At 50.3% G+C, this 27,160-nt stretch overlaps 10 protein-coding genes across 10 annotated transcripts; 4 read left to right on the top strand and 6 right to left on the bottom strand.

Moving 5' to 3' along the window:
- Nucleotides 1–1,063: 1,063 nt before the first annotated feature.
- On the top strand, nt 1,064–2,600 carry ALT_4694 (oxygenase MpaB family protein; the record flags this gene model as incomplete). Its single annotated transcript, XM_033556809.2, has 3 exons — nt 1,064–1,480; nt 1,543–2,271; nt 2,328–2,600. 3 exons carry the CDS (start codon nt 1,064–1,066, stop codon nt 2,598–2,600), a joined length of 1,419 nt encoding a protein of 472 aa, XP_033412700.1.
- A 627-nt stretch (nt 2,601–3,227) lies between these two features.
- ALT_4693 (uncharacterized protein) lies at nt 3,228–3,710 on the bottom strand (the record flags this gene model as incomplete). Its single annotated transcript, XM_033556808.1, has 1 exon — nt 3,228–3,710. The coding sequence occupies one exon, from the start codon at nt 3,708–3,710 to the stop codon at nt 3,228–3,230; it is 483 nt and encodes a 160-aa protein (XP_033412699.1).
- Nucleotides 3,711–5,575: 1,865 nt separating this feature from the next.
- ALT_4692 (PPN1 endopolyphosphatase family protein) lies at nt 5,576–7,702 on the bottom strand (the record flags this gene model as incomplete). Its single annotated transcript, XM_089599782.1, has 3 exons — nt 5,576–6,843; nt 6,898–7,535; nt 7,587–7,702. The coding sequence occupies 3 exons, from the start codon at nt 7,700–7,702 to the stop codon at nt 5,576–5,578; spliced, it is 2,022 nt and encodes a 673-aa protein (XP_089456120.1).
- Nucleotides 7,703–8,494: 792 nt separating this feature from the next.
- Nucleotides 8,495–9,013, top strand: ALT_4691 (uncharacterized protein; the record flags this gene model as incomplete). Its single annotated transcript, XM_033556806.1, has 1 exon — nt 8,495–9,013. The coding sequence occupies one exon, from the start codon at nt 8,495–8,497 to the stop codon at nt 9,011–9,013; it is 519 nt and encodes a 172-aa protein (XP_033412697.1).
- Nucleotides 9,014–9,703: 690 nt separating this feature from the next.
- On the bottom strand, nt 9,704–10,534 carry ALT_4690 (uncharacterized protein; the record flags this gene model as incomplete). The annotated part of the gene is made up of 2 exons (XM_033556805.2): nt 9,704–9,957; nt 10,018–10,534. 2 exons carry the CDS (start codon nt 10,532–10,534, stop codon nt 9,704–9,706), a joined length of 771 nt encoding a protein of 256 aa, XP_033412696.2.
- A 2,883-nt stretch (nt 10,535–13,417) lies between these two features.
- On the bottom strand, nt 13,418–14,254 carry ALT_4689 (uncharacterized protein; the record flags this gene model as incomplete). Its single annotated transcript, XM_033556804.1, has 1 exon — nt 13,418–14,254. The coding sequence occupies one exon, from the start codon at nt 14,252–14,254 to the stop codon at nt 13,418–13,420; it is 837 nt and encodes a 278-aa protein (XP_033412695.1).
- An 816-nt stretch (nt 14,255–15,070) lies between these two features.
- On the bottom strand, nt 15,071–15,889 carry ALT_4688 (MSF1 domain protein; the record flags this gene model as incomplete). Its single annotated transcript, XM_033556803.1, has 1 exon — nt 15,071–15,889. The coding sequence occupies one exon, from the start codon at nt 15,887–15,889 to the stop codon at nt 15,071–15,073; it is 819 nt and encodes a 272-aa protein (XP_033412694.1).
- Nucleotides 15,890–16,327: 438 nt separating this feature from the next.
- ALT_4687 (tryptophan--tRNA ligase WRS1) lies at nt 16,328–17,743 on the top strand (the record flags this gene model as incomplete). Its single annotated transcript, XM_089599781.1, has 3 exons — nt 16,328–16,719; nt 16,782–16,812; nt 16,889–17,743. 3 exons carry the CDS (start codon nt 16,328–16,330, stop codon nt 17,741–17,743), a joined length of 1,278 nt encoding a protein of 425 aa, XP_089456119.1.
- Nucleotides 17,744–18,026: 283 nt separating this feature from the next.
- Nucleotides 18,027–18,860, bottom strand: ALT_4686 (aminotransferase class IV; the record flags this gene model as incomplete). Its single annotated transcript, XM_033556801.1, has 1 exon — nt 18,027–18,860. One exon carries the CDS (start codon nt 18,858–18,860, stop codon nt 18,027–18,029), a length of 834 nt encoding a protein of 277 aa, XP_033412692.1.
- Nucleotides 18,861–19,422: 562 nt separating this feature from the next.
- Nucleotides 19,423–25,460, top strand: ALT_4685 (mitochondrial import receptor subunit tom70; the record flags this gene model as incomplete). Its single annotated transcript, XM_089599780.1, has 10 exons — nt 19,423–19,738; nt 19,789–19,886; nt 19,959–20,730; nt 20,788–21,261; nt 21,319–21,558; nt 22,863–23,018; nt 23,085–23,290; nt 23,377–23,509; nt 23,573–23,624; nt 23,687–25,460. The coding sequence occupies 10 exons, from the start codon at nt 19,423–19,425 to the stop codon at nt 25,458–25,460; spliced, it is 4,221 nt and encodes a 1,406-aa protein (XP_089456118.1).
- Between the last annotated feature and the right edge of the window lie 1,700 nt (nt 25,461–27,160).

The raw sequence follows: 27,160 nt of genomic DNA, 5'->3' as shown, positions 1-27,160 counted from the left end.
AACTAGTGTGTTAGAGTTCGCCCCGTTTCGCCATGATCTTCGTGGCCATCAATCAAAGCCGCAAATTTGATGTCGTGCTATCTCAACGTGCAGCTTCGGCTTCAAATGCGACTACATGTGGATTCCAAGACAAAGAAGATGGTCTTGATATTGTTCTCCACTGTGGAGAGAAAGGACGGCATCACCAGCGCCACTATTGGGCAAATATTACTGTGTAGATCATTGCCTGAACCCTTATTTCCAAAAGGGCTCTACATCCTGATCTCATCCATGTCAATATCATAGATCAAGATGACAAGGTCGTCAACTCAAGCTGCCAATGGCTGCACAAAGCTTGCACAGCAACTTATCTGAACATGTTCTCAAGGACAGGTACCCCAACATCCCAGATTCCCTGCTCTCAACCAGTATACTGACCCAATCCCGACAGACTGGTACACTAATGCCGCGCTGAAGTCTCTTTTCTTTATCTCTCTCATCCTCGCTGCAATGGTCGCGATGATCGTCAACATAGTCTGAGACTGATTGAAATGGGTTCTATCTCGTGTGGCGACAGATGCTCGCAATGGACACTATCAGTTGATGGTTACTGACCTCGCGCTGCTCCACGTGGTCATAACCTCGCTCAATGACCGAATCTCAGCTAGGTTCATTGTTACAAAGCATGATAGGGGCGATTCAGAGCCAGGAGTACCTAATTGGCTACAGTATAGGTCTTCCTACCTCGATTCCAAATTCCAGCAGCAATCTCTGGCGCGCTTCACTAGTCGTCTGACTTTCCAAAGCAGGAAACTCCTTGTCTTGAGACATGACAGAGGACTTCATTTCTTTGTTTCGATCAGCGCAATGGCCTCGTGTGCATGCCTAGTATGCAACGAGTTCGGCTGCGTCGGCATGATGGCTTTGCCATGAAAGACTGGAGAGGATTGCTCTGCTGTGCTCTGCCCATCACCTAGCTCAATGCTTCTCGAAGCTGGACAGGGGACGCAATGAAATAGGTCTATATAACGCCGTAGCTGCAACTGTTGACAGCCCCGAGTATGTAGAATAGAGCAAAAGCAGTATGTTTTCTACTTCCTCCTCTTCGAACTCTGCCCCCCGTGTCGGGGAAACGATAAGCAAATGGGGCTATTCGTTCAAGTGGACTGATACCCACCTCGCCCAGGAAACTCTCAAGCCATTGCGCCAGGAGTACGATACCCTCGGTGCAGCGGCCCTGGAGCGCATCCAAGCGGTTCGTGCTGCTCTGCTCGAAGAAAGCAAAGCGAAAGGCACTCCTCCGCCCCCGAACGACCTCTACATTCTTCTTCGAGACCACCACAGTGAGGACGAGACGCTGTCCCAGTTCTGGAATGAGCTCCATACCGTTCCAGACTGGGTAGATTGGGAACAGCTTGAGCGAGGCCAGAGGTTCTTCTACCGGTATGCTATTGCTAATATCGTCGGCTTCGCGTTGCAGGGGTTCATGGCGGAAAACTCGGTACGTCCTCTTTCGTCTCCTAGCATGCACCTTGCAGCGGGCATAGCACTGACCGTCCTAAGGCCGCCTCAGGCGTCGTCGAAGTTCTCGTCCGAACAGGTGGGTTCTCAACCCGTATGCTCCTCGGCAGACTGTTTGAGACCTTCCAGTGGCTCGTGCAAGTCACCCACAGCCTCGCAGCCATCCAACCCGGAGGAGACGGCCACACAGCAACAATCCGCGTCCGCCTCCTCCATTCCTCCGTCCGACAGCGAATCCTCAAGCTTTGCGAGCGAAAACCCGAATACTACGACATCACCCAGCACGGAATCCCAATCAACACCCTCGACTCCATTCACTCCATCACCACTTTCAGCTGCAACCACATGTGGCTCCAGCTGCCCAAGTTCGGGGTCAAGCCTTCGCCCCGGGAGCTAGATGACTATATCGCTTTCTTCCGGTACCTGGGTTACCTGCTCGGTACGCCAATCGAGTACTTTCAGACGGCTGAGAAAGCGAAATCGACCATGGAGAGCTGCTATCTGCATGAGCTTCGGATAACGGAGACTTCGCGCGTGGTGGCGTATAACTTTGTGCAGTGCGTGCAGAATCTGCCGGCGCCGTTCCATGTATCTAGGGGTTTTATTGAAGCGGGCAGTCGGTGGATAAATGGGGATGAGCTCTGCGATGAGCTTGGGCTTGGACGGCCGGGGGTATTGCATTATCTTACTTTCGCGGGGCATTGCGTGCTGGTTGTGTTTATGGCTTGGGTACAGCGGGTCGTTCCTGGGGTTGATGGTTTTGTGGTCAATGTGAGTGCCTGGTGGTGGTAGTTCTGTTTACTTGGGATGAGGTACTGACGGTCTAGGTCTTCCGATCGATTCTATACAGAGCCCTTGTGCGCAGAAAGTCCCGTACTAGCTTTCAGTTCCAGTATGTTCCGCAAGAGGGCAAGAAGACCGGCAAGGAGGCATATCCCCCGGGGAGAAAAGTTCAGACCGGCCGGAACGAAAGTTACGTATCCTTGGGCATGTTTGAGGTTGTATTCTTGTCTGTGGTCATTGGCTTCGGCGGTATCACGGTAGGAGGTATTCTAGCAAGTGGACTACGTGTATTTGAGTTGAGTGGAAGAAGGCACTGATGAGAGGAGTATAGTATCAAACTATCTTGAATGCTGTTTAGAAAACATTTAAGTACCAATTGAAATACAGAACAGCATCAATCTATCTTGAATGTTGTGGAACAATCCAATCACACATTGCATGTGCAGCCATACCACTTGCCAAGCCCGGCTTCCTAACAAAGTTCAACCCGTTACTGAAGAAAAACTGTTTATGTGGCGTTCGGCCAGCATAGGCAACGCTGATGCGGAGAAGGAAGAAGAAAGCGAACCACAGCGTCCGGCATAAAAACAAAGGGACGCCCCCAACATCGGGTCAATCAGGTCCTTGAGTGTCCAAGCCGCATACGCAGCGCCGCCATGCGGGGAGGCAGTAGAGACATGGAAGGTGAACGCTGTAACCAAGTCCACATGCATAGAAGTAGGGCCCATGGCCAATAACGTCTTCATGACTGCAATGGCATAGCAGCGCCGCCTGCGGAGGAGGAAATATTTGAGGGTAAGCAAGCATAGCGGCCTGATGAGCAGAAGGCGGCTGAATATCAGCACGAACAGCCGCAGGGCATGTCCTTGTCGTCCACACCGTCGATTCATCGTGGCGCCTTAGGCTCAGGAGTGTCTGACCCTCCCAAAGTAGGAACGGAGCTCTCAACGACGAGAGGCAAGGCAGCAATCCTTGAGAATGAACTCCCAAGGGATTCGTGAGTTGCGGATTGCAACTCGATTTCGGCGCAGTCTGTGCTTGACGCTGGATGTCGTCTGCAAAGCATAATGCCCAGCTCGTCGTACAATCTGCTTCCTTGATGACTTTGACGCAGTAATGCGTAATGCCATCTTGAACTTCTCGGTAAATTCGTCTTCCACTGCTTTCATCTTCTCATTCTTCTTGTCTCCTTCATCCTCTTCGTCGTCCACTTTCTCCTCTTTCTCCTTGACTCCTTCATTCGACTTTGGAGGGCCGTATCTTCCATCAGGCCCGGGACGTAGTATGGCGATGGGCCAAGTAACACTTGCTGATTGTGTGTACCACCGGTCGATACCGTTCGCTGCCGTCATCACGGGAGCAGTCGCTGCTTTGTTTCCGGGACCCAGAGGAGAGGCCCAAGTTATTATCGCTTCGAGACATCCCATTTTTTCCACGACGGATGGGGCAATTGACCATTACCACCAGGACGTCGGATGATATTCGATTATGGCTTCAGGGCTGTTCCAACATTGTCCCCTGGATGAGACCTGCCTATGCAAGTGTCGATTGGACTTTGAAATCCGAGCATGTCGACCCGTATGCGTCCACGTGAAGAAATAATCTGCCACGCAGCATGTCGTTATCATCACTTTAAGGACATGCGATGATATTCGATGGTGGCCTCCAACACATTCCAACAAGCCCCTTCGAGTTGACCTGCGTTTGCAAGTCCATGGGGCTTGGATGATCGAGCATTCCGTCGTCATCACTTCAAAGACATGCGATAATATTCTATGACGCCTCCATCACATTTCAACAAGCGCCTCCGAGTTGGACCTGCGTTCACAACTCCATGGATGTTGATGTCCGAGCATGTGGACCCGTACATATCCACGCGAAGAAATACCCGCGCAAATAACCTTGTGGTCTCCGTCCATTCGAATTTCGGGTTGGACGGCTTGAAAAATTGGCCTCCAGCTTCAGAAAGAATCTCACAATTGCTATCTTCTGCGCCTGCGAGACCCGGATCGATGATAAACGGCATGAAGATGCCGAAGGCCGTCCACAGAGCCTGGGCCCTATGCCCAGGCCGAGGAGCAGACGGTTGAAGAAATAACTGAACCGGTGGCATACCAGCCAGTAACCGAGCTGAGAGGCATAATTCACTCAAGTCAAGTCAGCTCACGTCCTGCCGCCACGGTGGGATCAGACTTACCATACCGATATCTCATTTCTCATTGGTGTAAGATGTTGGAGATCTGCATGTGCCTCTGGAGTCTGAATCGAGAAGCCACATCGAGAGAAAGCCCGAGACCCACGATTCTTGAGTAGAATCTTCGTGTGAGCCCGTTCAATATCCGCCGTTGTGGGCTATGGCTGAACACGCCATTCTGACGGTTCGAAGGCTGAACCGCACAATTCGTCAGCAGAACCTCCGCGGGTGCGTCTGCCTCGGGACGATTGCTGGTTCACGTTGCACGGATCAGACAACCAGCATCAGCAGAATCTCCGCCGGTGGGCCTTTCCAAAACCGATAATGGTTTTGGAAGAGACAGAAGAGCAGGATTCATCAGCAGAATCTCTGCATGGCCACCAGAAGTCGACGGGAGGTTCTGAAAGAGGCAGGCCGCGAATCTGGTTTGAAAGAAAGATGAAGAAGGACCCGATAGGAGAATAGGGCTCAATGCTAGCCCGACGACCCGGGTAGGAGAAGATGAAGTTGCAAACCTTGCAGCGTGAGAGATGAGATGAGAAGAGAAGAGAAGAGAAGAGAGTTCGGACCTGGGGTCTGGGGGGTTTTTATATGTCTGCCAGGAGGATGTGAGTCAGTCTAATCCGGTGAATCAAGTATAAGAAATGTTTACTTCCGGTGAATCCATAGAGAATGATGCATACAGAATGATAGATAGGCGTGTGAATGGGGTTGGCGTGAGGTTGTACGCCGAGCTTTTGTAGACTCACCATGCGGGTCCTTGCAGCAGACGATGAATATCTCTGCGGAGCAAGAGACGATGAACAAGGCTGAGAAGCAAACGGGCGTTGGACAACGCCGAGAAATAAAGAGGCGATGAACATTGTCAAATGAAATCATGAGCAACAAGCTGATGCCCCTCTAGAAGTGAACCTCTCGGACGGCCATGTCTATAGATGATGCACGCGTTGATTTGTTTTTAGTGATACAAGAATATCGGGAACATATCCCACAGTATATACATGTATGTTGTATTAAATTCCTGCTCAAGAGAAAGAACTTTGGACCGAGCCGTATCTGTACCGATTAGTATCCATATATGACAACAGAGAGTGCAACTCACCCCTGAGGACACTGGCTCCCCAAAGCAACGGTACCGCTTCTCATGTAGCAGATCTTCGCTTCCTGACACTCCACATTGGTGCAGTTGGGAGATTTGACGCTCATCTTACCCTGATAAGTATTATGCAAGCTCACCAGGTCAATATCTTTCTCCATAGCCTCCGTCACCCGATGCCAAAAGGTGGCATTCAAGGGGTCATCCTTTTCCCAGCCCGCTGCGGAACCGTACGTGGCACGAGTTGAGTATTCAAACTGGAAAGTGGGCCCAACTGCTGAGAGTGAAGTGTAATCCGATACGTTGCTGAAGAATGTGTACGCTTCGTAGATGTTGAAGTCGCCAGTATCGACTTCGTACATCCTGAACCCGCTGTTCAGGTTCGTCAATGGCGTAATGCTGGGCATGATCCAGCCGGTTGTCAGGGCTGTGTCCGCGCTCTGCAATGTGCCGTTGTTGGCATAATAGATCATAAACTGATCCTCGTGGGTATGGCCCCAGAAGATATTGGCAATGACGTGGGGCGAGTAGCGGTCCACAACCTGGTAGAACAGATTGGTGGGATCAGGGAGGGGATTGGAGCCATCCCATCCGCTGAGAACATGGCCGATGATCCAGACCCGCTCGCCAGCATCTTCGGCCTTTTGAAGCTCGTCAATCATCCAGGAAAAGACGCCAGAGTTGTCGGGATTGGTGGAGTTGATGAAGTTGAAGTAGTTTTTCGCGTACCAAAAATCTGATAGAGTCAGTGCCTCACATAATGACCAGTATCCAGGTGCTTTACCAGTATTAAATGCAATGATGCGCAGTCCGTAGTGAGTTTTGACAGAGTATGCACCGTAATGTGTGCGCGCTTCCTGGGCAGTCTTCTCATCGATCCATCCTTCATGTTTCCAAAGTCCGGCAACATGTTCGTAGTTCCAACTCTGTTGCTCAGCCAGAGGCCCTGGAAGATTGTAAGGAGCATTGATGTTCTCGGGGCTGGAATCGTGATTACCCAGCGCAGCAAAGACAGGTCCGGTCAGGTATTCTTTGAACATGCCATAGATGCTAGTCTCCGTGTACTCTACATACTCTCGAGACATTTCCTGGACTGGATCGTGCGACACAAGATCACCAGTATAAAGAGACCAGGCCAGAGAATCCTTATCTTTTCCCTTCCCCGTCCCCGTCAATGGCCCAATCGCCTGAAGGGCAGCCAGACCCAGATCATACGGCGTGTCGCACTTGAAAGTCCCGTACGGCGGGGCAGGAAGAAGGACCTGGTCCTCTGCAGCAAAATTGAAGTTGTTGTTACGGCAGCACAATCCAGACGAACAATTACCTTCGGAGCTGACCGAGTAGCGCGGATCCAGATGAAAGTCTGAAAGATGCAGCACCTTGACCCGCTTCCCGCTGGCCTTGGGAACTTGAGGATCTGCTGGCTTGGGCTTCGGGAAAAGACCAGCGGTGTCCAGGGGGCTTGTCGCCGGCTGACCGCAGAAGGACTTGCTCAATGCATGGCAAATATAGTCCCCATCAAGGCCCTGGACATCAGCGTAGGCTAGGACTTGCGTCCAGACGGCGCCGAAGACCGACGCAGCATAATCTTCTTCGCAGGTGGCATTTGACTTGAAACTGAACTGCTTGCAGAGCGATTCCAGGGTCTCGGGCACTAGAGTCGGTGCATACAATGCAGCAGGTTTGGCTGCGGCCAACGCTGCCTTACATTTGTTGCAGCTATCGTGCGTAGCATTGCCATTGATAATGCTGGTTACATTAGCCACCACGGCTTGGGTGAGCTCATGTTGTTGGCTGTCAGAGAGCTTCTTTGAAGGGGTCGGGAAGACCACTGGGTCGTTGTTCTCAGTTGGTATAGTGTTGGGATTGGTCAGATTGTATGGGAAAGTAGTATTCAGCACAGGATCATGAATCACCGGCTGGGGCTGCTGAGTGGGCTCTGCTGGGAGGTAATAGTAGGAGCTGTACGGACGCAAGTCAGCTACTAAGCATTGCTGGTTCATCCAGACTTACGAAAACGCCGAAGTCGGAAACCCAGCCGGTGCAACATAAGAGGATGCGCCGGGGAGAGATGAAACATCTTGACTCGGAACTGCCGGGAGGGAGGCAAGGATCGCCTGCCACTTCATTGCAGCCGGGAAGGACTTGACAGAATTATAAACGACAGGAAGAAATCATTCCAAGAAAGTGATCAGTTTTATAGACGTTCATGGAATCAATTCCTGCTCTGTCTCGGCCTGTAGCTGAATCAAGCTCTACCAAGAATTCGCGATGTGATGGGGTAAACAAGCAGATTTCCCGTTTCGGACCAGTTGGTGATATACACGTGGGGTTGATCGTCCAATTGAATGGGCAAACAGGCCTCACAGATAGAACCTTGGAAGAACTCATCATTCTTGATATCTGTCTATCCGTTTAGCAAAGAGTTTTGCTGTGAGATAATTTAACGATGTCAACGACGCCATACGGTCCGAGTCTTCATGCTCCAGGCCTCTGTATCTATACATCGACAGCAATGTCGTCTACCAATCACCACGCGTAAGTGCCCAGGCCAAGCCTAACAACCAGCAATGTAGTATATTTCACAGGATACAGGCGGTAAGGTATTGCGTCGGCAAAGCCTATCTATCTATTGCACCCTCAACATGTCAGATCTCCATATCCGAGGCTGATCCGCGCGGTCATGATGTCATTGCTAGACTCCGGCACATCCACACGACTCAAAGCCCGAGGCCAGTATCAAGAACGGGCAGAGGCGATCCTATCGGTTTTAGACTTCGGTAGTGGGGGCTCTAGATATATACATTAACAGCTCCCTACAGGAGGGAGATAGATTCTGAAAACTGACAGAAATTACAGACGTTCGGTAGAAGATATCATTGCATCCCTTTAGCTTATTTGCAATTGTCACTGCAATCAAAATGCCCGTCGTTCCCTCCCTCAAAGACTCAACCTTCGACACCGACATCCGCGATCGTCACCTTGTATACGACTATGCCGCACAGGACCCCCACGGCAACCCGGAAAAATGGCGCTATGAAGTCTGGTTCTATAACGAGGATCGGATCGTCTATGCCATCCACGGCGGGCCCATGGCAGGTCGTAAGAATTTCCAAGCAGCCACGTACCAATGCATCCGGCCCGGCGAGCTATGGCAGTGCAACTGGCTGGAAGAGACTGGGACCATCTGCTCGCTTGTATATGATATCCCCAGAAAGCGCATCACTACATTGATGGGATTCTCCAAAGGGCACTGGGAGAATGCCGAGGCTGCGCATGGGGACAAGCGGAATGCGGACGACTTGGCGCGGTGGAGGGGTCTCGCGAAGATCGGGATTCAAACGGATCGGAATCTCATAAGTGAGCAGGCGGAGATTGTGGAGAATTTCCGCGGACCTGGTGATTTGGAGCCGGTTGACTTGGATTGGCCGACACTGTAGGCGACATCCAAATGGTGCAGAACGTTGGCCGAGGTCACTGGGTATGATGATTATGGAGTATATGGTCGACCTTCAAGATATCGGAACGTGTGGATAAGGGTTGATTCTAATATATCGCAACGTTTTGAGTACAACTTGTAACCAGAGGGGTTCCTCCCTTGTCATGTTATCATTAGACATGTTCCTGTTCATGCGTCAAGGCATGTCCGCCCGCTGGTTGCTCAACACGAGAGGTCTTTGTCAAAGCCCACACAGGTACCAAAAAATGAACGGCCCTGTTCGCTAGACAGGTGGGTCGAGTATCAAGGGTTTCAGTGTCGAGATGTTCAGGAGTAACATATGTAAGGCCCGAGTCCACCTGGACTAATGCAAACGAGCGGCACCCTGTGCAATTGTGTGCTCGGCGGTGGCATTGACTGACCCTTTGAACCGCATAGGGTCTGGTTGGGCAGTACTTCTGACGGAGGACTCCCAAAGTCTCACTCGTGGAAGCGACAAACATGGTATGCCATGAAAACACCGTGATGTCTTTGGGATTGAACGATAAGGCGTGAACGGAATCCTAGCACGGGCGTAACGAGCGTCCGATAGAGCCCTGGGATGGACTCAATTTCGGCTGGACCATCGAGGGTTGTATCAATGGATCGATCTCCGGTGCTGCAGTATAGACGTGTCCCCTAGCTGAGACTCTCAGCCGTCTTGGCTGGACGACGGACTCCCGGAAGAAGGTGCCTGGATGCAGACAAGCTCAATCATAATGTCATCCTTGCCGTGCATCAAATAGGCGTTGGAAGATGGGGCTCGGCTAAGAATGGCGACCGCTACCTGCTCGGCTTGTTGACTGGACGTCATATTATCGATGAACCACGTCTTCCACGGGCTTCCGCCGAATCCAGGCGTCTGTACAGTAGCAGTCTTATCAGGCTCGGTCTCTTGAGCGAATGCTATTCAGTGTGAGCTAATGTCAGAGAACAAATAGGTAAAATCGGAGCCGAGTCACATACCCTGCACAGGCAATGACTGCACATCGAAGAAGGGCGGTGGGCAATTGGAGAGAACAGGTGGGTTGACGAGCATTTGACTGATAACGGTTTGGAGCGGGTACGTATAGTCCCCCCTGGCCGTCAATTCATAGATGGCCCCTTTGAGCAACTCCTTCAGGTCGTGTGTACACTGAGGTCCCCAAACACCATCGCAGCCGTTACTAGGTCCAGACGGCGTCCCTGTTAGATTCCCTACCCTGAAGGCAATCTCGGAGGTTCGATTTGCAGTAATGACGGAGTTGTCGATGCGATGCGGGTCGTATGCAAGCCAGAAACTGGCCTTGACCATAGGCTCTTGCCCTTTGCCCGAGGGATTCGCGTCGAAGCCATAGTACAGAGTGATATCATCGCGGAATAGAGGAGGGAAATCGAAGTTGATGGCTGTCTGAGCGAGAGGATCGACGCAGCCACCGTCCCAAAAGGTGCAAAACTGGGCGATGGCTGACGGCACAGCGGCCAATACCAATATTAAGAGCATCCAGCCAGGTCGAAAGACCGACCCTGATCCGAGTTGTAGAGACATTGATAATGCCACGACCGTCGGGACAAAGCAGTTTCACGAGAGCGATCGATATGTTTATAATATCTAGATGAGACTGATGACGGAGCAGCGGCCAGAGACGACTGGCATGCTCATTACCGTGTTGCTGATGTTATGGTTGTTTAACCCGGTCGGTCGGACAGGTTGTTGAAGGGATAGACGCAACAAGGAGCAGAGGGATGAAGGCGAAAATAAGGCCAAGTGGAGGAGATAAATAAGTCGAAAGACCCTTTAAAGCATGATAAAGCCCACAACCACTTAATACCACTATTGCTATGGGGCAAAACGAGAAAGGGAGTGCAGAAACCAGAAAGAGATGCTAGTGAGAGTCCCCTCCGCGCTTAGACGGCACAGGCGCAGACCGTCCGTTGCGCAAATGTGTCTAAACTGTTCTGGTTTGAGGAAATGGCGACTATTGGTGCTCTTGCGAACCACTTTGTCCACCGACCAGGGGAGGCCAAGGACTTAAATCAAGACGGTGGCCAAGCAACGGTGGTATTGACGGAGACGACGACAAGGGTTTGTTTGATGTTGCAGGAGTGAGTTGACTACTAAGAAGCCCAATGGTGGAAGAACATGGCCTGACGAGGAAACAAATGTGTGTGATGGGGAAATACCTTAGGAAGATGAGTAAGATGGACACCTGAGGAGATTATTATGGATAAAGGAGGCTGAGGCACACAGCTTCAAGCCTTGTATTAAGGCCACGGGGAGGCAGACTACCTCCTACCTTACGGAGTACCTCCAGGGAAATCAGAGACAGAGATCATACGCAATTGCAAATACGACAACAGACCGACAGTGGCCGATGATGATGACCCTGCTGACCATTCTCAGACGGTCAGTGATTCAAACAGAAAACAGATCATTTTTTCAAAATTTGATTTCGGATTATTATTCTCTCAAAATCCAATAATAAATAATCCACAAAAACCAGGGCTTGTGGAGCCCGGGATTGGCCGCAGGGCTCAAGAAACCCCGAAGAGATGCCTTTTTTTTTCCCACTTGCACAATTCCAGCGCTCCCTGATTTACCAGTGGACATTCTTAGCAAGTTAGCCCTGCTTGACCAGCCACACTAACGGGGGCTGTCCCCGCATACTCCTGGCCAAATATGGCAGTTCCGGTGGGTGATCTCAAACAGTGTGCCAGGAGTGGACCACTCAGAGAGCAGAGTCTTCACATATTTGGGTACTTGAATCCTGGGCGTCCCACTTGGTGTGTTTAGCCTGCCAGCCCCCCACCGCAACTTGATTGTTTTTCTTTTTCCGCTGGTAAGTAAATTAATCTACGACGAGGAAATCGGCGGAGTACAGTCAAGCGCTCAAGAGATAACGTCGGTGCTCCTGTTGTGTAGGTAGTATTTGAGTTCACATGGCTGATACTTTGATTGGAACAAACCAGTAATGTAACCTGGAACTGTTATCCTCAGTCAATCGACCGGGAGATGGTCTGTATGCATGAAGCCGCAGTGATTCTCTTGTATCTAGGTGGATGTTACCTCAATCAATAATGCTTGCTGATAGGGTAGTGGGAAGTTGGGAGTTACTGAGTCACTTATAGATGTAGTTGCTAATGAATTACCTGCCAAATCAGCTCTGTACGCAGCTGAGCATTAAACTCTATACAGTCAATTTTACACCAGCTGGTCAAGCCTACCAGGATTTACCTATGGGGTCTGAACTCAGTCACCTTAGATTCACCCAGAAAGCCAGTCAAGGACTGAAGTGGCCGGGCAATCACACAACCACGTTTCTCCTTGGACATAGAGAAGCCCCGAAGAAGACAGCTGAGCGTTCCCAAGCCAATCATGTTACGAACCTGGCCTGGTTCCAAAGATGTCAAGATGAGTACGGACTGTTCTGACCCAAGAGAATGGTTGACCTTTTCCACTGGCTCGCCCTCAGAACTCCGGACTTTACTGACGAAGGCACCTTTTACCGTAGTCTGGTGCCGATTTTGACTTAATTGTCGCTGGATGACCCACTGTCAACTGTCAAGTGTCACGATTCTGACACCCTGTTTCTCGTCCTCCCTTTCAGATAGCCTAATGAGAAGATATGTCTTAGTTATAGACCAATAGTTTTATCATGCACCTCAACCTTGAATGTTTCGAATCCATTAATAGGCAAGCCAGCCTCACATTGTCAGGTGGAAGTGGAAGGCACTCAGAGACTAGCGAAAAAAAGACATGAAGTCATCCGCTATTTTAACGCAGCCTCCAGTGCGTCATAGGCTCACAGTTACAGGCTAAATTGGTGCTATGACTATCCACCCGGTTCACCAACAACAAAATGGCTGTTAGCCAAGGACAGCCAGTCAGCCACTTTTCCCTATTCTAGTCTAGCAAGCACTCGAATTCAAGGGTTCAGCGGAAATGACCCGTTCAAGCGTTGGACACCTCGGGTTCAAAACTTCAAATGGGTTGGTGTGAAAAAATCTAGTTTGGTTGGGATTTGGCAGTGGGACCTTGAAGCTAATGGCGGAGGTCTCTATCCAATAACGCCGCTATCCAATCGAGAGACTGCTTAGAGGTGTAGGTCTTTCTACGGAGGTAAATTGTGAACCCTTGGCCACTGTGAGTATTGCTTTTCTCAAAGGAACACATAGTACCTACTTAAATTGACTCTAGGCAGCACAGTTTTGCCGGGGTGCTTGAGATTGGAGATCAAAGATGAATGAAGAGAAGAAATATTATCTGTTGATACTGGTGGACAATGCTGGTAGCAGAATTATATCAGAAGAAATGCGCTAACAACCCGACCAGTAACTTTCCCGGCAAACTCCATAAAGATGACTTCAGATGCCGGATCTCCTGGGATCAGCTGTTCATTTTATCTTCAAGAGATTTGACTCGGGCTTTGATCACCGCAGCTGACTCCGTAATTGATCTGGTCAGCTTCCGGATCTTTTCCAGCTCTCGTGTCCTGTTTCTCTCCGCAAGAGACACGATTTTTCGCACTGTTTCAACCTCTGCTGCCTCCATGTCCGTCAACCCGCGCATACTGGGATCCCGATTATTCTTGCGGTGTTTCTCGGCAGTGCGGACCCTGCAGACAGCCTTGATAAGAGGCAGAATAGCTGGCAAGTTAAAAGTAAGCCACGCTGCATTCTCCGGGGTTGCGCCCTGGTGGTCCCAGATGATGTCCATTGCTGCTGCGCGCTCGGTGAACTTCTTCAAACTCTGAGCGCCATCAGGCACTGGAGCTACGTTCTTGGCCCAGTCGAAGCCAACAACTGGGACCTTTCCATCTCGAGTAGATGTCTCTTCACTGTCTTGGTCGCCGGAGTTCTTCATAGTGCCATTTTTTCTGGCCCTCTGCCATGCCTCGTATTGCACTCGTTCATCTATCGTCATCTGTGATACAGCTATGCTCTCTGGATCACTCAAGTGCTGAGAGGCCATCTGCAAGCCTGTGAACAGTGCTAGGCTGTTCCCGTCGCTGACCACTTTGGCTAAAGCTTTCATCTTCTTGGCCGTTGTTTCGAGGTCGTCGTTCACTGATGGCACTGGCAGTATCTTTAAGTTCTCGCCAAGATGCTGCAGATCTGGAGGATCTATCGCAGCCTCTGGATTCTGGATAGTGGCATTGTTACTTTGCTCGTCAGAACAGCTGCCTGTAGCTTGATTTCGAAGTGGTAGAGATTGCGTAGACATTGTGGGTAATGATAAAGCTGATGGGTCTGAGGGACTGTGTGACATGATGGCAGCGATTTGACTGCTCAAGGAGAATAGGCTGTTTTCTTGGAGTTGGTGACCTAATGAACTGAATGAAGCGTCTCGGTCAAATTCACTGGCTTGATATATGTGGAAATTTCCGATGTCAATGTATAAACAGGTCCGATGTAGATGACCTACATTTGACAGGCAAGGGGTACCTCAGTCGTTGCAGCTCTTATACTTGGCTGAACAACTCATCCTGAGATGAAATTACACCCTACCAATGAAATTGTCAGTTGTCATGGGGTACAACGATGGAGGTGTCTGATGGATGAAGGGAGGACGAGATCTATAAGAATGTCTCTAGTCTCCACCGAGTCTGCGTGAGGATGACTAAGTCTAATAAAGAACCACTTCACTACAGTAGCAAGTTGAAGAACAAAACAATCTGGGACTCTTTTGTTTTGCGGTCAATGATTTAAATTTTAGAATAAGTGAATGTATGTGAAAGATTACTGAAAATAATTAAAGAGTGAGACGCAGATGTATTGTACAACAGGTGCCTATCAAGACTCGAATAAGGTCACCACATTTGCCGTATGGCCAGCTAATATACATTGATGTTTAGTTCGTCACTCTCCCTCATGTGAAGTCTTCAGTTGGATGACAAGGATATTGGGATGAAGATGACAGTAAAGCAAGTCAAACATATAGGAGAGTTTCCAAAATTCGACAGGTCCCAAACGCCGAAACCCCACGCTCGAATGCTGCAAGAAAAGAAGTTGCCCGTAACTAATCCTACACATGTGTCAATCACTTTTCATCATCATCCGTAGAGGCTCGATCTTTGAGGCCATTCCCTCTGAGCCATACACGCTTCCACGGACCATCGGGTCCGAAGGCTGCTTCCCGATCCTGCCGCATCCCCTCAAGGACAGCGACTATACCACCATTCCGCAACCGCTCCAAGACGACGTTCATGCCTTCCTTGCTTTTGAGCACTGCATCTCGAGTTCGGCTCACGCCAATGAGCTCAATGGTTCTCTGGATTCCAGCAGTGGACAGCGACGAGAAGAAGCCCTTCTTAGGAGTCTCTTCATCAAACTCAATGGTTTGATCGGCAGTAGGGATGGTCTTCTTTTTCCCAAGGAACTTTCCTTGTCCCAGTCGAGAGCGGAAGGTGACCGTGGTTTTCACCTGGGTCTGTTCGTTTCTCTGAGCATCTAGTGAAAGCCCCTGTAGGCTTTCGAGGGAGCCCTCAATTGGTTGGCGCGTGTAGAGTTGTTTCTCAACAACACTCAGAATACCCGTCCATTCCATGTTCCGCGATTCAGTTTCCATCCATCCTTCCTTGATGTCAACGACGGTAGTTTCAAGTATATAACTCTGGCCAGAATTGTCCGAGCCCCCGATTCCTTTCGGAAGTAATTTGAGAATACCCGACGGGACCTTTGACTTCTTCAAATGGAGACGAACTGTATGAAGTCGCTCCGTCTTCGGATCCACATAACGGTCGATCACATCGGTGGTCAGCACATGGCGAGAATATGGATTCGGGTATCGGAGAAAGTAGGCCAGCGAGACGGCAGGGAAGGAATAATCGTATGTAAAGACATTCTCGAAGAATTTCATGGTTGCTGATGCATATAGCACGTCGTAGAATTGAGATGACGATGCTGGAGCTGATGTGGCGATGGAGGAATCGGACGTCTTGAGGAATATCGGTGCTCGTCTGATCCTTGACCTTTCTCAGTGGTCGGAAAGCAACTCCTGTAAGAAGAATTTCTGTCAGCTTCCGGGAGCTCTGGCGCTAGCCCGATTTGTAACGCGGGGATGCCAAGTAAATACACGTGATTGGATTGTCCGCTAAGCACACCGCCCGAATTCTGCCAGCAGGCCCTGAGTCACCCAACAAATGGTTTGGAGGGGCAGGAGAAATTTGTTGACCACTCCTCTAAGATTGTTAACATCTTTGCCTACTCAGAGTGACTCGCCGTAAGCGCATTGGTCGCCTTCTCGGTCATCCCGTTCCATATCTCCATCTCGCTGATACCGAAACCCTCATTAAACATGGTCGACGAACCTGGACAACCCCCCGCTCTCACCACATTGAGCCTGGCCGAGAAGGCCCCGGCGTCCAAGGCAGTTGCTCAGGTTGTGACTCCCTTCGATGTGTCCGGTGGTGTCGATGAGTCAGGCAAGCTTCTCCCAGTCGACTATGATAAACTGGTTCGAGAATTTGGAGCGACTCGTATCTCCAAAGAACTGCTCGAGCGCTTTGAAAGAGTAACTGGACGTCGGCCTCATCGATTTATGCGCAGAGGAATTGTGTTCAGCCACCGTGACCTGAACCTGATCCTTGATCGCTATGAGAAGGGACAACCATTCTACCTCTACACTGGGCGTGGACCTAGCAGTGACAGTATGCACGTCGGACACACAATTCCCTTTGAGTTCACCAAGTACGTCGTCTTTTTTTCAATTGACGCTTCTGAAAACGAATTGACCAGGACGGCTTCACCAGGTGGTTGCAGGATGTCTTTGATTGCCCTTTGGTTATTATGCTTACAGACGACGAGGCAAGTTTTATGTCCACGACGAGTTCTACCTTTGCGTCTAACCAGTTTATAGAAATACATGCATTCGCAAAAGATCGAGGTCGAGGATGCTAAGAAATATGCGAAAGCAAATGCGAAGGACATCATTGCAGTTGGGTTTGATATGAAGAAGACGTTTATTTTCAGCGACTTCGATTTCGTTGGCGGCGCATTCTATGAGAACATCTGCAGACTGGCGAAGAGGATCACAATAAACTCCGTCCGAGGAACCTTTGGCTTCAACGACAGCAACAATGTCGGAGAATTCCACTTCTGCGCGACTCAATCAGCCACTGCATTTGCAACCAGCTTCCCTCATATTTTCGGTACCGACAGGAAGAAGGTCTCGTCGATTCCCTGCCTGATTCCCTGTGCGATCGACCAGGACCCGTACTTCCGTCAGTGCCGTGAACACGCCGAGAAGATGAAGTACAAGAAGCCCTCGTTGATCCATGCGATCTTCCTTCCCGCTCTTCAAGGTCCTGGCTCGAAAATGTCTGCGAGCGTCGAGACATCCGCCATCTACATGAGTGATGCGCCCAATCGAATCAAGAACAAAATCAACAAGTACGCCTTCTCTGGAGGACAGGATACAGCTGAGCTTCAGCGTCAACTGGGTGCCAACACGAAGGATGACGTCCCGTTCCAGTACCTCACGTTCTTTATGGAAGATGATGAGGAACTGGAGCGAATCCGTGTGGCTTATGAGAAGGGAGAGATGCTTACCGGCGAGGTCAAGCAAAAATGTATTGCGGAGCTACAGTCTTACGTTCAGGCCTTCCAGGAACGCAGGGCCCAGGTCACCGACGAGATAGTTGCCGAGTTCATGCGGCCCCGGCCCCTCGAGTGGAAAGGCAACCCCAACCCAATCGTTGTTGAGAAGAAATAGAGGCTCCTCACTTTGAATAAATAGCCCTGCTTTTAAGCGTGCACTTGCCAGTTCCGTCAAGCGCGTGTTTCCGATTTCTGGTCGTGGGACGTACAGGTCCACCTTGGAAGCATGAGTGGCCCAGCAAATGACATGAAGCGATGATAGATATGAATGAATATTGACCGTCTCAGCGTTTCAACCTTAATCGGTTTGATGCGGACAAGCGTAATAGTTTTACCCTAGCTGCCTTGTTGGGCATGGGCAAATCTTGAGATTAACGGTAGATTTTAACATCCATCTCTCATGGTTTAAACACGTTCAGCAGGATTCTGCCACGGAAGAATCCTCTCACACCATTACTGAGCCAACACTCTTCATCGTCGATCAGATCGGCGACAGTGATCGCCTGTTCGGAGCAGAACCCCTGAGACAGAGCGTATCGCCTTGTTGTACCCGCGTTACCCCCACTGGACAGAGGCGGCGTGATCCAGGCCGGCACGGAATCCTCTTGATCAATCTTCGCTTGTGTGGATGCGGACGTCCGTCGTCTGAAATATGGAGTCGTTATGCTCCCCTCCATGATTTCCCCTTGAGGATTCACAATTAGCACTTCAGCCGGATCTTGCGAGGAGGTGATCCTGGCTCGAAGTCGCGCAGCAGTGTAGTCGTCTCGGGAGGTAGTCTTATGCATTGTGAAGGGCGACGGCACGGTTCTGTGAGAGTCTATCGTGACACGCCAGGGCGTGGATGTCTGATTCATTTCGGAAGGCAGGAGAAGGCTTAGCGGATGCATTGGCAGAGCTGCGTTGACCTCGACGGTGCATTCGCCATCTCTGTCAATGACAATGCGCAGACGCCAAGGTTTCGTCCGGTCTGGTATGAAGCTGTTCAGGTGTTCGACGAAGGACTTGACATCTTGTTGCAGGAACGTAACCGCTTTGCTCCACCCGAAACATTCTGCAGCTTTTAGGAGTCGTTCCTGGTGATAGGGGAGAAGGTAGTAAGGTGATCGCAGGGGGTCTGGGTAGGCATCGGTGGGTTGTGCTTTGAGCAACTCGGGAAGCGCAGGTTCGTAACGAAGAGAGGAAATTATCTGGAAGGACTTTGAGGCTTGCGATGGTGTAATTATAGCCATTGCGTCAGCTAAGAACGAAATGGACGCAGAGCAAGTGAATCATGGACCCTGCTCAATGGTATACTGCGAGCCCGGTAAGGAGGAATGAAGACAGAAATTGTATGCAACGGTCAACAAGAAAGCCACTAAAGGTGACAGGACCAGTTCTCTAGCATATCAACACTGTGCCTTTCTCATAAATCATTCCCGTTCATTAGAGATCAGTTTTCTCGGGCGATGATGATATATGGTGGAGCAGAGTAAGCAAGAGAGTGTGATTGGCCTGGTGTGTTTGAGAGCTCGGAAGGGCGCTGCAGTACGCCGGAACTTGGAACATCGAAACGCTTAACTTTTTCAGGGCCGCATCATCTCTCCCATCACCCTCCCTTCTCCGAAGCCAAAAAAAGAGCAGCGTTTTGCTGACAAGCACCCTACCCTACATCAAGGACCGGTATGTTATTATCTAATTGCAATTACTTTCCCAATTCATCCTTTCTCCAGCATTGTTCATTTTCAAGTTGCTCACTGCCGTTCCCTGCACTATGCAGAGTTCAGAATTCAGGTTCCTCTTTGCCGGGTCATCATGTCGAGCGAATCGCCATTACCCCAGCCAGTCAAGAACGTCGTTGTTGACACAGCTTCCCTCCCTGCTTCATCATCCGCGTCAGTCTGGGACCGTATCTCGAAATGGGTGTCGGAAAATAAGGCGCTGGTCTATACCATTGCTGGTGTTGCCGTGGTCGTGACCAGCGCAGGCGTTGTATACTACCTTTCCGACTCTGGCCGGACCACCCCAGCACCTGCTCCCACAGAAAAGAAGAAGAGCAAGAACCAGCGACGCAAGGAGAAGAAGAAGGCGGAGGAGGAAAAGAAGGCGAAGACCGCCACCGTTCAAGAGGGTATGCTAAATCCGACAGCGTTTTGCGCACCCTCTAAACACAGTGTCCAGCTGATAACGATCTAGAACAAGTTCCCAAGAAGGTCGAGGAGGTTTCCGAAGAGCTGCCTGAGGTCGATGAGGCAACTGTTGATCAGTTGTCGGACGAGGTGAGTTGCTAATCCTATCCTTCCTGCTTCTCCCACCGTCCGTTGCTTGAATGCTCACAATTGTTATTGCAGACCCGGAAAGCTTATGCTGCCAAGCTCAAGGCGGCTGGAAACAAGGCTTATGGCTCTAAAGATTACAACAGGGCCATCGACCTCTACGGAAAGGCGATCATTTGCAAACCCGACCCTGTCTTCTATTCGAACCGCGCTGCCTGCTACAACGTCCTTTCGGAGTGGGAAAAGGTCGTTGAGGACACTAGCGCTGCTCTGGCGATGGACAGCGAATACGTCAAGGCCTTGAACCGGAGAGCTATTGCGTACGAACACCTCGAGAAGTACAGTGAGGCCCTTCTCGACTTCACTGCCAGCTGCATCATCGACGGATTCTCCAATGATGTCAGCCGCAACGCGCTGGAAAGACTTCTCAAGAAGGTTGCAGAGAGGAAAGCCAAGGCTATCTTGGAAGCCAAGGGTCGCAAACTCCCTAGCCCCACCTTTGTATCCAACTACCTCCAGAGCTTCCGCCCCCAGTCTCTTCCCGAAGGCCTTGAAGAGTCCGCAGACCTCAGTGAGGAGTCTGGCAAAGGTCAGCTGCGTAAGGGTCTGATCGCCATGTCCAAGAAGACCGGAGACGGCTACGAAGAAGCTGCTGGTGCTTTCGAGAAGGCCTTGGAACTCGGTGATCTGGGTGAATACGAAGCGTTGGCCCTCAACATGAGAGCCACCTTCACCTACCTCGAGGGCAACGCCCAGTCAGCTCTGGCTGATCTCAACCAGAGTATTGAATTGCAGCCATCATTGGTGCAGAGCTATATCAAGCGCGCCAGCTTGCACCTCGAGCTTGGTAAGTCCATCGCGTTTTTGTTGTGAGCATCACCCAGGTGTTTCTGACCGGCTTTAGGCAACAAGGACGCCGCAGCCGACGACTTTGAACTCGCCATCACCCACAACAAGGACGATCCCGATATCTACTACCACCGTGCCCAGCTCCACTTCATTCTTGGAGAATTCGCGGAAGCCGCCAAGGACTATCAGAAATCGATCGACCTCGACCGCACCTTTATCTTCTCTCATATTCAGTTGGGTGTGACACAGTACAAGATGGGCTCTGTTGCCTCAGCCATGGCTACATTCCGTCGATCCGTGAAGAATTTCGAGGACGTACCGGATGTCTACAACTACTATGGCGAGCTTCTTCTGGACCAGCAGAATTTCTCCGAGGCCATTGAGAAGTTCGACAAGGCTGTGGAAATGGAGAAGCAGAGCAAGCCAATGGGAATCAATGTCCTACCCCTGATCAACAAGGCCCTTGCGCTGTTCCAGTGGAAGCATGACTTCCAGGAGGCCGAGAACCTTTGCCAGAAGGCTCTAATCAGTAAGTCATTGCTATTGCCTTCTGTAATTGTTGAGAATTCACTGACTTTCGTCGTAGTCGACCCTGAGTGTGACATTGCTGTGGGTACCATGGCCCAACTCCTTCTTCAACAGGGTAAGGTCTCGCAGGCGCTCAAGTACTTCGAACGGGCCGCCGAGCTGGCTCGTACGGAGGCGGAGATCGTTAATGCCATCTCGTATGCCGAGGCCACTCGGACACAGTTGGAAGTCCAGGAGAAATACCCCCAGCTGGCAGCGCGCCTGCAATCCATGGGTGCTGGGTTGGGCGGACCTCCTGGTCTGTAAAGAGTCACTGAGCCACTTCGAGATGAACTCTTTCGCACCTTCTACATAGACCACTTTTTTGCCCCGAGGGCTTTTGCGAGACTAATCGTTTCCCTCCCCTCCTCCTTCACTGTCAACGCCTTCCAATTGACAGCACAGCCATGCGAGCAATACCTACGCCTTTATAATGGATCATTTCCTTAGCTCACTCTGCTATTTGGGGTGCTCGGTCTCCTCATTGACGAGTTTGTACCTACTACCATATGTTTGCGTTTCGTTATATGCGTTCCCCTCTTTATCTCAAAAGATCCCTTCTCTGGTTGTTCACCTATCATATGTCCTCCGTTTCTGTTTCTTGTATGTTTTGGTCCTCTGCTTGTTTACGAAAAGTGCTGGTCTCCCACTATGGAGGAAGCAGCATGTGGCCGGAATGTTTGAGTATGTTCGACGGCTGGAGCTTCGTTTCTGGCAAGGGACGGCGATGGAAACGATTTCAACTTGTACCATAGTAGTAAGCGGGTGGTAGTAGGAAATACAGTATGTTGGTTACCTTTTTCCATGTATGCTATCAACTTGGGTACACCTTACATATATGATATCTAGTCATTACTGTAGATTTCCCCGCAGCTTATGGAAAGGCCATCCTTATCGGCGGCCTAACTGCGTAGGCTAATCCTTATCACCTGACGGGGGTGGACCACGGGAAACCCCACCTCAAGGTACTAGTGTCAGGTAGTAGTTATTGCGTATCACCGGTATCAGCGTCACCATCTCAGAAGAACTGTGGTTCACTCCTTTTACTCGTACATCATCATTATCACTCGTAAAATAGTTCCTGCTTGTCTTGATGACTCACTAAAGTGGCTTTTGAATCCCCTCAGCTTGTCGTTGTTCGTTGTCTTAGGTATCCCCAGTCAGCTGCTAAATAAGATACACTTCGTTATCCACATCTCCACAATTCCTTCCTTATCAGGCCGGGTAATGTTGGTTCGGTCTGCTGTGCAGCTGTGATTTATTTGAGCATCTATCACTGTCTGTCTCTGCCTTGGGTATCGACAGCAGGCAGCCATTCTGAGCGCACGTCGTCTACCCACGGAATCGTACGTGACAACGGTGTTGCTTGTCCACATTTCTCCGCCTGACACCGACCGTCTCTTTACCTCAGGCTGATCCCATACACTTCCTCCTCTTACCCCTCCTTACCTTAGCTATCTCCCCGTCATCGATTTGGTTGCTTTATTGCAACGACGACGGATCAGAATCTCTTACATTTGTTCATCGAAGCGACTAGACTACGACTGTTCGACACGTTTCCAGCTCACCTGTCAAAGTTGTCGAATATCGTGCGTACAACGGTGAAGGCGTCGTCTTTATTAGTTGTGGGTGATAAGCAACACTTGCTCCCGTCTCAGAACTCAAGGCTCGAAGTCCACGAGTCGACTGGCCAATCCTTCATCATGCCTGATAAGCAGGGTATGTAACCCGCCGAGATCTTGTACGGAGACACAGCAGTTGACTTACTTGTCCTTGTGTTGCTAGCTGTTGTGACTCTTTACCCGCTCTTCCAGCCAGATGTCCTGCCGTTCCGCTCCCTAACATTCGCTCCGGACACCGAGATTGTGAAGATTGGCCGGGCTTCCAAGCGGGAAGCAAAGGGTCTCGTCCCCGCTCACCATAATGCATTGTTCGAATCAAGAGTTATGTCCCGGGATCATGCGGAGTTGAGGGTATCCTTCGAAAAGAAGGTAGGTGATGTCAAGGCAACCCCCTCCCATTGCGTGAAGTGGCATCTCGTATGCAGCATTGTTCGTACTAATGCAATTGAGCACAGGAGGTCTACATACGGGACAATGGTTCCATGCATGGTACTTGGATCAACTGTAAAAAGATAGCGGCCAACAAGGATGTCCCAATCCGCAGTGGTGACGTTGTGATATTTGGTACTGAGGTTATACGCGGCGAAGGTATGCCCTCTACCTCAATAGTGATTCCCTGCCAGACACTCTCTGACTCCTTACTCTCTCTAGATACGTATCCGCCCATGAGGGTTCGTTGCGAGTGTCAATGGTTTGACCTTGAGTATGTGGCTACTTGTTTTACTTCCTCCCGAGGCTCGTTTACTAACATAGTAACCTTGGCAGCGAGGGGGCTTCGGAAACCAAAAAATCACAGGATAACCTAAAGACAAATACTTTCTGCGTTCCTGACGACGACGATGAGATGGTTGAGATTCTCGACGAGGCCCCGCTCGACTCTGCATCGACTGGATCTTACGTGCCCGACGACGCAGGCATTTCTTCGGACTCTGACCATCACCAATCTGCTGAGAACGCGACTCCTATGACTTCGCCTCTGAAAAAGGATGTTTCTGTAGAATTGGTGGAAAACAAATCCTCTGCGCCCGCCAGTGATCTTCAAAGTCATGTGGTCAGATCGCAGCAAAGTCCGATTGATCTTGACGAAGAGAACAACGAGCACCCTCTTGTAACTCCGCGGATGACCCCACCGTCTGTTGAGGACACTTACGAAGGTACCTATGCCGGTATACCTGATGATATGGGCGGCATCGACTATGCTCCAGATAATGAGGCCGCGCTTACTGGTTACAGTCGAGGAGACTCAGCTAGTGGATCCGATGGTTGGGAGGAAAGTGAAGAGCAAGACGACTCTGAAGTTGATTCGATGTCACATTCATCTCTCGGTGTTGACACCAATGGGTTCGATAGGGAGGCCGATGCTATGGCATCCAATGTTCCTTCGACCTCAGTGATCTGTGAATCACTAGTGGCTGTGGCTGTGAGTAAGGGAGCCCGGTCGCAAGATGCGGACAGATCGCTACCCACCCAAAACGATGCACCTTGCTCGACAGCGGTCACCAGTGGCGAGCATGTTAGTCCCCAGACCGCTGCTCCGAACATGAACAGCTGCAAATTCACGGCGAATGAAGATTCGACCGAGTCGACTCCCCTCAAGTTCGGCTGGTCGTCCATCTCACAGCCTGTCGGAGTCTCCAATTCGGCGTCACGGTCTAGTGGAAGATCGCTCGATCACTCACTCGCCTGTTTCCATCACACTACGTCGTCATCGAGCGCGGACGAATGTTGGCCGAACGTTACCTTTCATCCTATCGATCCTTTAACGCAGCGTGAAAGCAATGACAGTGCCATATCGCAAGATCACCGGACATCGGCTGCTCCTTATACTGATGGACCGTTCATCAACTGTCACACACATACCGCTTTCGATGAATTCGAAATGGGAAATAAAGTCCACTCTACCGTTACTACTAACGCTAGTCAGCCAAGTCGAGAAGAACGCCCCAATGAAGAAAGTGTCGAGTCTCGGGACGACAGCGGCCGCGTAGATCTGCAGTCAAAGCCTCATATAGTATCATCCATGGCCGGTTCAGGAGCCACACGGGACTCCAATACACGCCTTTCTATCGCTGATATTGTTGATACTTCCGAATGGACAGCAACATCTGGCGTTAAGCCGTCGCGGAAGAGGAAGGCTCCTGAGATGGAATCGGACTCAGAAGAGCTTGATCAGGACCTTGCCGGGGACTTCCCTGATGTCACTTCCGTTGACATTTGTGATTTGTTTGACAATCAATTCGTCAGTGGGTCTGCAGAGTCATTCTCTCAAGACGCTCAGCCACAAGTTGCACCCGTTGATCTGGACGCCTCGCTCTCGCATCTTACGGGGATTCACGCTGTTGCCAAAACTCAGAATCCCAATGATGCACCCAAGGCTGCCAAACCTGCTGCTACAGATGAACGACCGTCGAAGAGACAAAGGGTTTCGGGCTCAGGAAGCTTTGGAAGTCATGTCGCCACTGCTCTTCTCGGCGCAATGATTGGTGGCTTGGGTACAGTCGCTCTTTTAGCCTCCCTTCCCACTGACTACTTCGCTTAAGAGGCTTACGGGGGAGTGCAGCCGCCAGCATTTTCTTTGCCTCTCTCCACGTCTCCTTTCATATGTTTGCTTCTTTGATCTCTCCCCTCCTGCCAGACTGAATTTATTTTACCCTGGCATTCCTTTCAACGAAGTCGATCGTTTTGTTTAATTTTGGTCGTTCAACGGCGTTTATTCTACCCTCGGATGGCTTGGCTTTTGGGAACCTTGTTGCTCTACTGATGATTTGTCGAGAATTTGCCGGATCGCTCCCGCTGATGCGGGCGTGCCTCTTTTTTATTTATCCTTAACGAAGAATCTTACAATGAGATATGTTTATGATGTATCTTCCGCACTGGTAGCTTACTGCAGAGGTCCAGACATAATTTGCGCAGCTCCCATGATGGCCATACCGCTCAAACAGTCACATTCTAGCTTAGGATTTCATTTCACCCGTGACTCTCAACGCCAGCTGGCATGCATGGTGTCTGGTGTCGAGTCTGAGGGCTTGCAATTACTGAGCATATTGGGTTCCTCCGGTCCTCGGAGCATCTGGCCATGATTCTAATCCATGTATAAGCCCGATAATGGTCTCTCTAAGGACATGGATTGGCTATAACATACAAAACGACGTTATCCAGGATTGGCTGCCTGATATTGAGGGCAAATGTCAGCTGATCGCAATCTGTTCGGCGCTTCCTCTTGTGCTTCGGTTTTGTGCAACATCAACACCATCACCTCACCAACGCCAAGGATAAAGGAACAGACTCTACATTATTACGCATGGTAGGCCCTTTCGCTCAGCCATCAATATGCTGCGGAGATATTATCCAAAGAGCGCAAAAACCAAGAAAAGTGGAACCATTGGTTCACGGGGATCTCCTGCTTCAGCCACATCTTTCATGGGCATCAGTCTTTGGCTGGAGATTTCGAGCAAGGTTCCGATGGCAGTTGGAATGGCACACGAAGCCAAGGTGAGACCCGCTCTAATGCGGGATTTACAACGGATGCTTGCATATTCGCCTAAGCTCCACCACCAATAAGTAATATGACTGTCCTATGCTGATCTTGTATCCATTTCTCCCATCCCCAAGCCATGTCTCGGATCGGCCGGTTAGATTGGGATAACTCTTCGCTGCAAACGCTCTCCAGCCGTCTTCATCTTATTCTATCCGGGATCTTATGGTTCTTGACACTCTGGACTTTTCCCACATGGACGGATGTAACCTCTCTGTACTATGAATACGACATAACAGTTTTATGGGACAATCGGTGAGCGCGCAAGGTCCGTCTGAGTTGGCTTTTACAGGGACCAGGAACCTGCGCCGGGCTAGCGAGCCAATTAGCTACAACAGCACTTCAGCTGCAAAATGCATCTCACATTTGTTGTGAGAAGAGCTTTCTGGGACCATGTTTCATTTCATGCCTTACGACCTCAAGGATATGTGATCACTCGATCTGCAGGTAAAGTGCCATGCATCTGATATGAGGCACAGAAGGTTTTCCTTGGCACAAAAACTCCAAGTCCATACACAGCCTTCTGGCACTGTACAGGTGGTAAAATCGTTAGATTCGCTCTGCAGTTGCCACTGCTCGTATATCAGGCGGATACCTGCATGAGATCACATATTCGCATTAAGAGGTGAGATCTCGGAGATGCAGTGCTGAGAGTGCTCACGAGACCATTATGAGAAATACCCGTCACCTTTCTCGCAAAGTCA

This window comes from Aspergillus lentulus, assembly GCF_001445615.1.
Source record: "Aspergillus lentulus DNA, contig: Alt08, strain: IFM 54703, whole genome shotgun sequence".
Lineage (NCBI taxonomy): Eukaryota > Fungi > Ascomycota > Eurotiomycetes > Eurotiales > Aspergillaceae > Aspergillus > Aspergillus lentulus.
Note: the sequence above shows the minus strand (reverse complement) of the source record. Positions and strands in the feature narration are given on the sequence as shown.